At 32.2% G+C, this 14656-nt stretch overlaps 1 protein-coding gene across 1 annotated transcript; it reads left to right on the plus strand.

The window, feature by feature from the left end:
- Window positions 1-9631: 9631 nt before the first annotated feature.
- LOC140835914 (ethylene-responsive transcription factor ERF020-like) lies at window positions 9632-10129 on the plus strand. Its single transcript, XM_073201325.1, has one exon. It carries the CDS (start codon window positions 9632-9634, stop codon window positions 10127-10129), a length of 498 nt encoding a protein of 165 aa, XP_073057426.1.
- Window positions 10130-14656: the final 4527 nt, after the last annotated feature.

The raw sequence follows: 14656 nt of genomic DNA on the forward strand, positions 1-14656 counted from the left end.
CCGAGATGTCATTCTCGAACTGGAGTCTCTTTGAAAATCGGGAGTTTGTTGCGGAGCGGAATGTGGACGTGGAGGCATTTTATCGGTACAATTTGATTGAGTTTCTAAAGGCTAGAGGTCTGTTCTCCACATGCTCATCTGCTCTCCCTTACTGTCATAAGGCTGTCCTTGAATTTTATGGGAATCTGTCCTCTAGTGTTGGCGATCCAAGGTCGACAAAGTTTGGGAAAGTTTTTGTCCGCAACAAAGTGTACGACTTCACCGCCGATGTAATCAATGCACACTATGGTACCCCTGCTGTTGGTGAAGACTCGCCAACAGATTTAGGTGAGGTAATTTCTGTTCTCACTGGTGGGATGGTGAGCGAGTTTCCTCTCCATCCCCACAAGGTCTCAGCTGCCAAACTGACATCACTCTATTCGGTGCTGCACAAGATTGCCATCCACAACTGGACTCCGACTACCAATTCTACCGTTGTCACCAAGGCTCAGGCATTGACTCTCTTCGCGGTTGGAAATTCAACCTTCAACTTTGGCCGCTGGTGTTCAACACAGTTCTGCAGTATGCTGAAGGTGGTCTGAAGTCATCCAAACTCCCATTCCCATCTCTCATTTATGGGATCTTGGAGTCACAAGGGTTTATTAAGGACATCGTAGAACACTTATCTTTGCCCACTGACTCTCTCAAGGTTGCATCTGCTTTACTGCACGGCAAAAGGAAGATTGATCTGCCCTGGTATGCCTCTCCATCAGTACCCCCTGCTAGTGGTCCTTCTCCGCCCTCTGCCACCAACACTGTACCTCCTAGCACTGGTCCGTCTGCATCTGCCAACGCTACTCCATCCTTGTCTGATTATGTGAAAATATCAGTCACTGGTGCCCAGATATTTCTCAATCATGCCCTGAAGAAGGTTGCCCAAGCCAAAGCTGATTTGGCTTTCTATGAGGATTTGGCTATTACCATCCAAGCTCTGCTGGCGCTAATAATCCTTGAAGAAAGCACACGAAAATATGCTGGAATAATTCAGAGGAGGGGGCGGCCGTTTCTTACACAAGAACCCTAGGTTTTCTTTTTAAAATCTGAAAATAAACTTGTAGGTGTGTGTTGTGTTAGTGTGTGTAAAAACAGTGTTTAGTGTGTGTGAGTGTAGAAAACGTGTGTGTGATTTAATTAGGAGAAATCTAGTGCTAAATTAACTAATTAAAATACTAATTAAAAGTTACCACTCACTAATTTAATCAAACTCTACAATTAAAATGATTACACACCAATTTTAAAAATTTTAAACTCTTAAATCACTAAATACATAATAATGCTTTAACATATTAAAACTTAATAACTTATTAAAAATGCCCCATCCTCAACTTAAAATAAAATACCATATTTTAAATTACCAACATCGTCACCGGTCTTTTCCTCGATCCCGCTTCGAATAGTCGCCTGAAACATGAGACTCGAAAAACATTTTAACGTGCGTCACAATAAACATGAATTATTTAAAATAATGCATTTCATAATTTATGCATGGCATAAAACTCATTTAAAATAAATATAAATGATCTAATAATTAAATAGATGCATGGGTTATACGTGTACTGAATTTGGGCACTACAAAAATCCCAAAAAATGTACATAAATTTTTGTATTATTTACAGCTAGATGAAGGTTTTCTTCAAACTGCTTCAAGGACTCTAACTTTCTTCAATGTGGATTTGATCAAAACCTGAAAATATTACAATAAATAAGAAAAATTTATACAATAAAACTGTGTAAAGCTATAGAATCCAACACTTAATAGATCATAGAAATCACAAACGATAAAGTAAATGATAAAAGTAAGATTCAGATTCTCAATATCGACTTCAATAATGTCACTTGCTATTTAGTTTCTTGAACACAAAAACGAAAGAAGAATACCTATTAATGAAAATGAACAAACTTTGCTAAGTGTACATTTTAATCAATTAGTACATAAAAATAAAAACAATCAGCAGAAAAATGAGGATAAAAGAAACGTGACTATTAATATCATGATTAACATCTGATTTTTTTTAAGGGATTAACACCTTATTAAATATGATTCTTTGTGAATTTATTTTTAAAGTTTAATTATATCTGATATATAACTTACAAAATCATAGGTATCAATACAAACCACCTTTAACATAGAAAATTACTATTATATACAGCTCGAGTAATCTTTTATAAACTGAAAGAGCCTACTTGAAAATTTGATAAAGAGGTAATGAATAATAGTTGCCAAAAAAACAGATATGCCTCCATGTAAAATTTCAAAAAAGAATGGTTAAATCTCCTGAAGTTCGTGTGAGTTTAAAAGAGAACTCCAACAAAATTCATTTGAAATGCATGATAGGTTTTCCTTACAAAAACACTTTTAAGGATGCATAATAGTATGTGTTAAAACCTTTTCAGAAAATAATTAGTTTACCGATAACGAATAATATTTATCACCGCGAAAATTACAGGGTTTTCAGAAAAGGTTCTCCGGCATGAGGATCATCTACAAGGAGCCCCAATACTGATATTAGCCAACAAACAGGTAAAGCTATTCTTTCCATCCCACATAGCAGTACTAGTAAATATTGGAACAAAATCTGAGACTGGATGGATAAAGCCGTTAATTCTACACAACCAGTCATGTTTAAGCTTCTTGTTCTGCATTCTCTCTTCTAAATGTTAGGTGAGATTTTAATTAATGTGGATGGGGCCCACATTAATTAAAATAATAAAAATAACATATCCCGCATCGATTGTTTTGTAAAGTTAAACGAGGAGCTTTTAGTATCCCAAAATCAAAAGCTTTTCAGTTTTGATAAAAAGAGAGTACATAGAAAAAAAAAGTGTATTTTTTTTCTTGAGTGCGAGAATTCTCTTTTGTGAGTTAGAGAAATTATTTTCTCAGGTTACACTCGGGGGGTCGGGAGTGTGAGATATTGAGTGTATTGGCGTATACACTTGTTGTAATATTTCTCATGTTATAAAAGTTGCAGTGCTCCGTAGACGTAGCCTATCTTGGATGAACCACGTAAATCTTGTTGTTCTTGTTGATTATTTTATTTCTCATTTTTGGGTACTATTATCATCATGATTGGCATCACTTCGGTGTAATTCCCCAACACTAAAATGGTAAAAGGGCCAAAAGGCCATGATTTAAAAAGAAAAAGAAAGTGTAGATGACGTTTATTAATGAGCTACATGTTTATTTACTTGTGTATTTTCAGGATCTTGAAGAAGCTGTTTCATCTGATGAACTTGCTCGATATTTGGACCTCAAGAAATTGGACGAGAGAGTTTATACATTTCAATCTATTTCTGCATTTGATGGGTAAGTGCTAAGCTTTTGAATATTTATATTTTTCAGAATGCTACTACGCACTTGGGCTTCGGTGCCCTCTCCTTGGTAACATGGTTCTTGAACATTACTACAGGTTGGGAATAAAAGAAAGTGAATTGGCTGGTAGATGAGAGAAGCATGAGAAGTGAAACGTTGAGGGTTCGTGCAAGCTCTAACGTTGTTTGAAAGTCTTGTATTGAACCCCATTTTGTAATTTTCGTCCACACATCTATAGACGGACCTCTTATGAGGCCAACCAAGCGGTTGCCTCAGGGCCCGACCTAACAAGGGGTCCAAATTTATATATATATATATATATATATATATATATATATATATATATATATATATATATATATATTATGTTATTTATTCCTAACCCATCCCAAATCTCAATCCTATTTCTTTTCTTCATTCAACAAATAAAGTATATGATCTCCTATTTCTCTTACGCGTAAGGTAAGTAATTTTCTTCATGAATTATGCTTTATTTCTATTTAAAATCTTCTTTATAAATATGCATTTATATTTATATTTATATTTGTAGATTAATCTACTAAAAGATCTTCTATGAAAATGAAATTTAAAAATTAAAATTAAATAAAATTCCTTTATTTTATGATGCAATTCTTCCCGACTTGATCTTTTCATAAATTAAAAATTTTTAATCTTATTTTAAGAAAGACAATTTGTTGTCGTTATAGTGATTTAAACAATTATTACACCATTCACAATCACTGTAGCCACACCATGTTCTATGGCTTTAATTTAAAACCCCATCATTTTTCTTTCATTATTTAAAATTTTATGCATCAATCTGGTATTACCTAAGATATTAAATATCGTTGTCCTTTGATTTTGTAGCTTGTTAATTTGATTTATATTATTTTAGAAATTAAAACTTGCAAGTGATTGGTGATTTGGTTAAGAAAGTATTTGTCTTTAATTTATGCAAATTACAACTATAATTTTTTATTCCATGTGATACTGTTTGTTTTGATTTTATATGTTAATTAAGAATGATTGATTTTTTTTAGGTTTATAAAAAATTTAATACATAATTTAATTATTTGTTGATTGAAAATTTTGATAATTATTCATCTTTAATCATTTGTGAAGGGAAATAATGTTTTCAAGTTTTCGACTAACATAATTAATTATTCCCTTGATATATTTCCCTTGTTGTTTTGATTGATTAAATATTTGTTTTGATTTTGCCTTCCTTAGCTAATGAGATATTAAAAGATTTAGTAAATTGATAAGATATGATTTTAATGTTTACAAAGAGTTTATTTCTAATAAAACTCTTACTTTCCTTGCTTAATAGGTTTCCTTATGAAATAAGGCTCTCATCTATAAAAAGAAAACCTAGGACAAAGGAGGGGGGCGTCTTCCTCTCATAATCATACGCATGCTTTGCACGATCAAAAGTTTCAGAGAAAATCCCTATCAACAACTGCTGCTTTGAAGGCTGCCTATAACAAGTGTTGCCTTGAATGTTGAAAGCATCCGAAGACAACATCTGAGCAGACGTTGGCTGAAGATTGCTTCTCTTAGATTTACTGATTGGGAACACTGTTTTGCTTTCTTGTTCACGTTTTAATATCGTTGGTTATTTGTTTTAGAAAGCTTTATTTTTTCTCAACTTGTTGAGGAAATTGATTTTTGTCATAATCACTAGTGTTAGGTTTTTGTAAACAATTGATTTTTCTAGTGATTAATTTTTGCCATAAGGCACCGCACAAGTATTTATACTTGTGCATATTTTAAGCTTATCCATCTGATTATTTAAAGTGAATTTGTGTTATTAATTTTCCGCTGCATGTAGATGTTGTCCGAGATGTCGTAACATCTGGGACAACACCTAATTCTGATAAAATATAAATTTACTGGTTTACATCCTATTTTGATATTTTAATTATTTGCGATATCTGTCGGACGAAATAAACCTTACAATTTGTAAATACAACAAAAGGAAATTTAAAATGCCTCCTAAATATCAGTCTGGAGCTAAAAAAGAAATTGAAACAAAGGGAAATGTCATTAATTCAAAGTCAAGCTGGATATATTAATAAATAATTTAGTAGAAGTAGCACAACAGAAAGAGAGGAATTAGTGAATTATTTGTTGATTGAAGAACAAAAAAATCACAATGAATATGAAGAAGTGACTGAAGCTGGAAATTTGAATGAATCGACTGAAGAATTTCTTGACGAGTTTAGAGAACAGAGTTTTGCAAGTGCCATGGATGAAGCTACACAATGGCAAGTAAAATGGGGATCGAACCTAAATTTCGAGAAAAACGCATCAATCGAAAAAAAAACAATTTGATGAAAGTGACAGTGATAATGTGACACAATCAGGTGAAGATGCTTTTAGAGTTGAATATTTTCCGTTTATAATTGATCAAGCTCGATCTTCTCTTAAAGTTCGGTTTGAACAATTTAAACAATATCAAAAGTCTTTTGGGTTTTTATTGAATTTGAACAAGTTAAAGAGTGAGCCTTTAAATAGCTTGATGAAGTCTTGTATGGAGCTTCAACAATTTCTGAGTCATGGTGAACATTCAGACATTGATGGTGATAAGTTGTATTCGGAGTTGATGGTCATGAAATGTTATATAACAAATGAAAAAAGAGCAATTGATATGATGCAGTGTTTAGCGAAACTGCATGGTTTATTTCCAAATACTTATATTAGTTATAAGATTTTGTTAACCATATCAGTAACAGTTGCATCGGCAGAAAGAAACTTCTCGAAGTTGAAGTTAATCAAGAATTATCTTCGATCAACAATGTCGCAAGATAGACTACATGGGCTAGCTATGTTGTCGATTGAGAAAGAAATGATCCAAAAATTGGATTACACATATTTGATAAATATTTTCGCCTCTAAAATAGTTAGACGAGTATTATTTATGTACTTATTTTAAATATTTGTTGAGTTGTTATTGAGGTCATATATTGGTTTTGGTATATTTATTTATTAGTATATTAGTTATTTGAAAATTGAATTTTATATTTATTACTGCAACATAATGGCCCATTTTTCAATGTTCGTTTCAAATCTCATTCAACACATGTACGGCTCTGCACACATCACTATCCAAATTGCATCATATATATAATTTGACCAAGTACCTACATCTCCTGAACATTTCTTTGTTGCAAACTAACGGTCCATGTAGAGCTTCCATTTTTAACCTTTTTCATTTAATTATCTGTTGTCTCGGAGTTTGTCAACTGTCCTCTACTTCTATAAACCCAAGGAAATCATATAGTTTTGTCATTTATACTATGTACTTAGTGCACATTCTTATAGAGGCAACAATCTTCGACAAAACTAGCAACAAAATTAATTGGAAGGAAGCAAAAATGAAACCAGCAACAAAAATCGAAACCCTTATCATAGAGGCAACAATCTTCGACAAACCAACAACAAAATTAATTGGAAGGAACTTACAAAAATTAAACCAGCAACAAAAACGAAACCAGGCAACAATATCAAGAAATCAGAAGTTACAAAGAAAAAAAATGAAATCTGGAAACACCCAAAATCGACGCCCTTCAAAACATTTACCACAAGCAGCAACAATCATCGTGAAATCAACATAAATCCGAAGCAAACACCCAAAAATGACAAACCTGAAGGGCAGATGCTGAAGCGAAGGCTGAGGTAGTGGGAGGCTGAAAGTAAAGAAAGTGTACGTGTGAATATATGTGTATAGACTTTTACAGTTGCTAGACTAAATTTAAAAAGTGTATTTAAATTCAGTAAATAAAATTAGAGTTTTAGCCTCCCTTTCAAATTAAATTAAATCTTTAAAATGTTATTTTATTTTATTTTTTTAAATTCGTGGTCTAGTGGCTATTCCAGATTTTAGGAGCTGCAATTTAAAAATCGAGGGAGATTAAAAGTTAAATATCGGTTCATCTTTTACAAAGTAATTAAAGGAAATTAAAAGTTAAGTATGGTTAATTTTTACTTCACTAAATATAAATTTTAAATTTTTTTAACATTTTACTTGATCAAAACTACTTTGTCGAAGTAAAATGTTACTAAAAATTAGAAGTGAATCTCGTGTTTTTTAAATTTTGAAGTAAAAAATAATATTTTATTTCACCGGTGTTATTACCGAAGTTGATCGGTATACACTACTTCATTAATAATCGTCAAAGTAACCAGTGGTAAAGTAAAAACTAAAAATTTTACTAGTGAATTTGGTTCTGCCGGTGTTGTTACACTCAACGGTGGATTGAAGAATGAGTGGTGGTATATGATGTGGTTCGACGGTATTATTTTATTTGTAGTATTTTAGACGCTTGCTAACTTTATCTAACTAAAAATCACTGTGCAATAAGCTTATGAAATCTTGTCCGAGTATATTAGGTTCCAGAGAATAGTATCTCGCACAGGAGTTATGATCCACACGTTTCCCACCTCATCCTCTATTCCTTCTCGATCTCCACCTCAAAACACATTTCTATCTTCAAATCCCCCCTACCACGACACGTAGCAATGTTTGTGGATTTCTGCATTGTGCTGCCTCTAATGGGAATCGTAAAATGATTAGCAAATGGGCAGTGCTTCGAAGCAAAGATCCTGATGCTGTGGAGTTCATCAACAAATTCGTCAATTCAATCAGCTCAGATTTGCAGTTTGCAATTGATGATATATCCGAGGAGGATGCCGCAGCTGTTGGGGTAACTTGGCACTTGGGTAATATCTTGTTAATGCAAAATGCCCTCAGGTGGTTGTATTTCAGTTGAATAAGTGGTTTGTTATTTCAACGTAATCGCAGAATGGAATGGGAAAACTTTTCCTTTTAGCAAAGGTTGCAGCTTTTATAGGCTGGATATAATCAATGGCCAGAGGAAAATAATGTGAGTTTTTCTTGGTTGCTCTTCGCTATGGCTTCATGTTAAATGAATCCATTTATACACGACATAGGTTTATGGCTGGGTGTTGATAAATCGGAACCAAATCTTATACCGACCTAGCATCATAAATGTGAAAGCTAGTGCCCCAAACGTCAACTCTCTTTATACGTATTATTAATATTAGAGTGGGTCTCATGTGAGACCATCTCACGGATCTTAATCTGTGAGACGGGTCAACCCTACCCATATGCACAATAAAAAGTAATACTTTTAGCATGAAAAGTAATACTTTTTCATAAATGACTCAAATAGGAGATCCGTCTCACAAATACGATCCGTGAGACCGTCTCACACAAGTTTTTGCCTTAATATTAAGCTTTCTTAGATACGATTGATAATCCGATTGATCAGAAATTTGACCGATATTAGTTATTTATCACATATCATTCAAATCATATTTATTTATTTATTTATTTATCATATATCAATCAAATCATTAAATTATATTATTATCATCTCATCAATCAAATCAAAATATTATTTATATATACGACCTAAACTAACTAACAAAATAAATTATTGAATTTGTCTTGGACATACACCGACAGATCACGACTAAATTAAATTTGAGGATATATACGATGGATCCATACAACAATCTGAATCCTAACATAATAATTAATATGGTTTTTGGGAAAAGAATGGGTCAAAAAACTTGACAGTTGGATTCCGTACGATCCGACATGGTTTTATGACGTCATGAATGGCGTCATTAGTATTTATTACAATCACAACAAAGAAGAACTACTATGACTTAATTGACAATTTAGTTTTTTGACCATTTCAAATGCATAGCTGCCACTCCTCCCATCCCCCATACAATAATAATAATATAATTATGGCATTCTTGACCATAGCATACATAGCCAGGAAGACTTTCAAATTTGACAATGGAGATGGAATGCATATAAAAAGTAGTCAAAATATATCATTATTTACCTCGAGTCTTGCCTTTTTTATTCCAGTCAATAAAGGTTTATAATTAATTATTTAACTAATATCAATGGACACATGAAACATGATGTTTATTAAAGTACACTTTTGGTGGCAAATAGACAACCACAACCTTTAGCCTATTGTTTACCTCAAATGGAATGCAGTTGGGCCACCCCGCATTTCACACTAAAATATATCTTCTTTCACAATGCCTCATTTACTTTGACCTTTGAAAATATTGACTTTATGATATAATATTAAATATAATATTAATATTATATCATTTGTTTAATTTGACTTTCCTCATCTTCAACTTATATATACCTTTTCCCTTCCATCTTCTTCCCGCATCACTTTGGTTCAAAGAGAATAAACACAATGAGCTGCTCATCATCGTCGGATGACGCCAAGAACGGGAACTGCAGCTCGAGCGCCACGTCGCCGGAAGTGGGGGAAATGGGTCTCGGAAATCAGGGTCCCGGGGACGTCGGAGCGTCTGTGGCTGGGCTCCTACACCAGCCCCGAGGCGGCGGCTGTTGCTCACGACGTGGCATTGTATTGTCTCAGGGGAAACTCGGCTCCCATAGATAATTTCAACTTTCCGTCGATGTTGCCGGGGAGCGTCAGAATGGGCATGTCCCCCGCGGAGGTGCAGAAGGCCGCGTCGGATGCTGGGTTGGCTATCGACGCGAGGTTGTCGAACTCATTGAAGCCGCAGCATGATGATCAGAATGAAATACCGCAGAAGCAAGATCAATTGGTGGGAGGTCATGATCAAGTGATTAACTGGGAGCCGACTAATCATGAAAACTGGGATTGGTCGAGAAGATCAGCACATGATGAGGATCAGCATTTGAACATTTCAGTCGATGATTATCTGCAATGGAGCAATCAATAATTAATCATGATAATAGTACCAAGGGGAGCAAGTGATTTTGTCTTCCCAGCAGTAAATCCATGATCATGAAGTCGAACACACACACACACACACACAGAGCAATGACAATATATAGTCATGATCGATGGTAATACTTGTATCCTAGCTAGTTTGCGCTGAATTATTTTATAGATTTTTTTACTTCGAAAATAATTTGAAACATGAATTTTTCGCAGTAAAAATCTATCATATTTATCATTAAAAAAAAAGAAAATTATATTGAAAATTTAATAGGTCTGTAATTAATTTCGATATAAAACAAGTCTTAAGTAATTTGAAATTTATGATCGGTCGGATTGGTACAAGTGATCATTTACCCTAATATAACCACACAAGAGGCGACTTTTTATTTTTACGTAAAAAACACTTGCTGTAAAAAAAGCATTTTATTAGTAAAAGGTTTTCCAGATGTTCTTCGAAAATAAAGTCTAAACAGTTCTGCGTATTTATAGCCTATGGACATTGTTTGTGTGTGTCTATATATATATATATATATATATATATATATATATATATATATATATATTAACTAAACACGCTTTGAATATTTTATCAATTTTTAATCGAACACAAAAAATAAAATAAAAGATAAAATGTGAAAATTAGTCATGTGTGTACCGAGTGTGATATTTTTATTCAAATATCTTTGTTAAATCATTTATTGTCATATCATGTATGTCCAAATATATACATGAATAAATAAAATTGACACGCGCAAACACTTTGAGTAGTTTCTTATTTCTATTGACTTTTATAGAGTTTAAAAGTATAGAGGTATTTTTATAAACTCTCTAAAAGTTTAGTGGTATTCAAATTAGATTTTTCTGGAGTTTTAAAAAATCTAGTGGTATTTAATGTAACTTTTTAAAACTCTATAAAAATCTATAATATTTTCATAGATTTATAATGATTCTAATATAATTCTTTATGTACAAACCTTAAAATTCTAGGTACAACTATATAAACTCAAAAATTATCTTTTATTCACACTAAAGATTTTGGTAGAGTTTTAATCAAATAAAATATCTTTCTCACCCATATATATCTCTTCTTCATTCAAAGACGACGCTTTTCTCCTCTCTAAAGATAAGTCGAGGATTCCTCGAATTTCAGAGATATGATTTCTCTCTTGAATCATTATTGATTTGATAAAAAAAATATATTATGATTTCTATGTACGTATTTATTTCTGTGTCCGTTCGTTGTTTGTTTATATATGTTTATGTGTGTGCTCCAAATTTTTGCATAGATGTTTATCGTTTGAATCAAATGTTGTGTGATAGATAAATAAATTTTTTACTAGATTGTTCATAATTTAAAAAGCCAATTATCCCTCGTCTCTCTGTCCAAGTCCCAACTCAATAAAATAGAATTTGAAATTTGTTGGTTTTTTACTCTATTATTTATTTTATTTGTTTTTTTATGAAAACTAATCGAAATTTTCATTTTTGGATAATTAATTCGTAAATCAAATAAATTTTTTGTCTAGAAAAATAAAAATGATAACACTCGTAGAAATTTATGTATATGTGAAAAAGAATAACCATTGATTTTATTTTGTATCGGAGACTTATTTGTTATTTGCTTTTTTTATCAATACCTAATAAAATGTACATGCTTGTTAGCTTCTTATCATTGTATCTTTTATATCTTATGCAAGTAATGATATAAGTTTGAGTTTGACAAGGAATTGTTTTCAAAAAATTCATAGATTTTTTTATTTTAATTCTTTGTCTGATATCAAGTGGTTCATTAAATGTCATATATCAACGTACATGAAGTAGAAGATCAAATTGAAGAAGAGGAATTTGAAGAACAACTACACGAAACTGTTATTTATTTGTTCAGGGAAATTCTTGGGATCCTCTATATTCTAACTAAGCATATAATTAACATGCATTGCGAACATGTCCAATAATAATCTAACCAATAACTTCAAGTGGATATGATTATATTCACAAAATATTAAAAGAGGATCAAACAAACTTTCGAGAAATTTATAGAATCTACCATGACGTATTTTTAAAATTGTGCAACATCCTTAGAGAAAAAGCATTATTGCAAGATACAAGATACATTTGTATTGAAGAAATGCTTAGATTTTTTCATAAGAAACTACTTAAAATTTATCAAATTGATAATAACAAATCTTAGATTTTTTTAATAAAAAAATGCTTAAAATTTATCAAATTTCATAATGTTTTGATTAATAATTTATCTATATTGATTAAATTTTTATATATGCTTATCAATTAAAATTTTATTGATTAATCATTTATGCATGTTGAATAGACATGAGGATTAAAATTTTGATTTTGTTAAATTAATTGGGATTTTTTTTCATATATTAAACATATTTACTTTTTAAATAAATAAATTTATTTCAAAGTGAATATGTTATCTATGTTAAATAATTATTAGTTCAAAGAAATTATATGTATGTGTGTGTGTGTGTCTATATATATATATATATATATATATATATATATATATATATATATATTCATAAAAGTACAAAATTTGCATCAGCAATCAATAAATTTTCAAATATCTATCAAAATTTTGCAAAAAATCTACAAAAGTCCGTGAAGTTATGTTTACAAATCTGTAAGATTCCATAAGAAGTAAATAAAAATCTGCCAAATCCACTAAAATCTATCATTTAAAAAAAAAGGTCATGGAAAGTCATTAAGAGAGGTGTATTCAATGAGGAGATTATTGATTTTTAATACCTTTATAGATTTTAAAACTCTAGAGGTATTCGACTAAGACTTTTGTATACTCTATAAAAGTCTAGTGGTATTCAAAATATGCTTTCAAAGAGTTTTATAAAGTCAAGTGATATTCAACATTGACTTTTAAAAACTCTATAAAAGTCTAGAGGTATTCAAATTTTCAACAGACTTTTAATAACTTCATGGAATTCATTAACATACAAACACTAAAGCCTAATGTACAACTATGAATTGTCAAAAATTGTATTACGTTCAACCTAAAGATTTGGATTGTGAGGCTCATTTACTCTAATGACAATTAATTATCAAACAATAATGGTTTGATTTAAAGCTGCAGCGGAAAAAAGGTTTAAAATACTTTAAAACGGACCTCAAAGAAAAAAATTCGGCATGACCTCCCCGTAAGTAGGACATCCCTAAAACTCAAGCAGTAGTTTATATCAAAATATACTCCAACTAGAGTCATAAAAACAAAAACCAAAGTCAACAACCTATAGCCGTACTGGCAATGACTAAACAAAAATTAAAACTTACCAAATACTCACCAGATCAAAAGAATCACAGAGTCGACTCAGAACATCACAAAAACAACCAAGTACTACTACAGATACACGTGACATCTCTTCGGCAAATAAACTACAATACAAGACTAAAACAAACTCAAGACGTATAAACTAACTGGGAGACCCCACAGAACAGAACCAAGCAATCCAACCTCAATCCCGAGCTCCAACTGACGGAACCTCGGCCTGATGCTGCAAAACGACTCGAGAGATGTACCATGGTCCACAATAGCAACCACAACAGCCCCCCCAGAAAACAACTGGGGTTAGGATTCTGGTATGAAACAGTTCAACAATTACAAAAATAATCATAATCATGCATAATCATATAATAAAATGTAATGTGCAATGCATGAAAGGCTCAACGAATAATCGGGATAACAAGAGCCAACAAACGGTAAGATAACAACTGGAATAATGCTCGAGCAACAACACAGGGGTGCTACATAGTCATGCAACTAAACCGTCGTGCCAAGTTTGCGATGTATGTCAAGCTGTGCTGAAAAACACCCCTGACTCGGCCTCCATACAGCTGATACAATATAACATGATGTCACAACAGAACGAACTAGATGACACAATCCCAGCGCTCACCTCAAAAAGCTGCACTAACCACAGAATTGTTCAAACACATCTACGGTCTCATGTGTATAGGCCTATCAGCCACATTATGATCCCGAGATAAACAACAGTGCCAAATAACAATGGATATCAACAACGGACTAACAAGAACGATATGACTCAACATGAATGTCACGACAATATGTCCTATGCTAAATGCCAATAATGTGTCACAATAATAAACATATATCACAACGAAGGCATTTAACAAATTACAACAGTCAACAAGTCATAAATACGATTAATGTAACACAGAATGGAAATTACACATAATTTATGTTTTACCGTCATATGTTACCGAGCTGTAACATACCTATACCATGAAAATGATCTTCAAGAATGATCAACTGAACTCTCTTAGCCTATAATAATAAAATAATCCGAATAATTCCACACTCGTCATTATTTACATTCCAACCATTATCAACTCGATAATCCTTAGATTAATTCCAACGATAACAACCATACTATAATATATTTCAATATCACACAAAACGATTCGACATAATTAATAGGCTCGCCGAATTATACCTCGAAGATTTCCAATGACCAAACCTACAACAATTATC

The sequence above is a fragment of the Primulina eburnea genome, chromosome 7, assembly GCF_022965805.1.
Source record: "Primulina eburnea isolate SZY01 chromosome 7, ASM2296580v1, whole genome shotgun sequence".
NCBI lineage: Eukaryota > Viridiplantae > Streptophyta > Magnoliopsida > Lamiales > Gesneriaceae > Primulina > Primulina eburnea.

Excerpts from the sequence above, each read along its gene's own strand:
- LOC140835914 (XM_073201325.1), top strand. The coding sequence starts at position 9,632 with ATGACGCCAAGAACGGGAACTGCAGCTCGAGCGCCACGTCGCCGGAAG.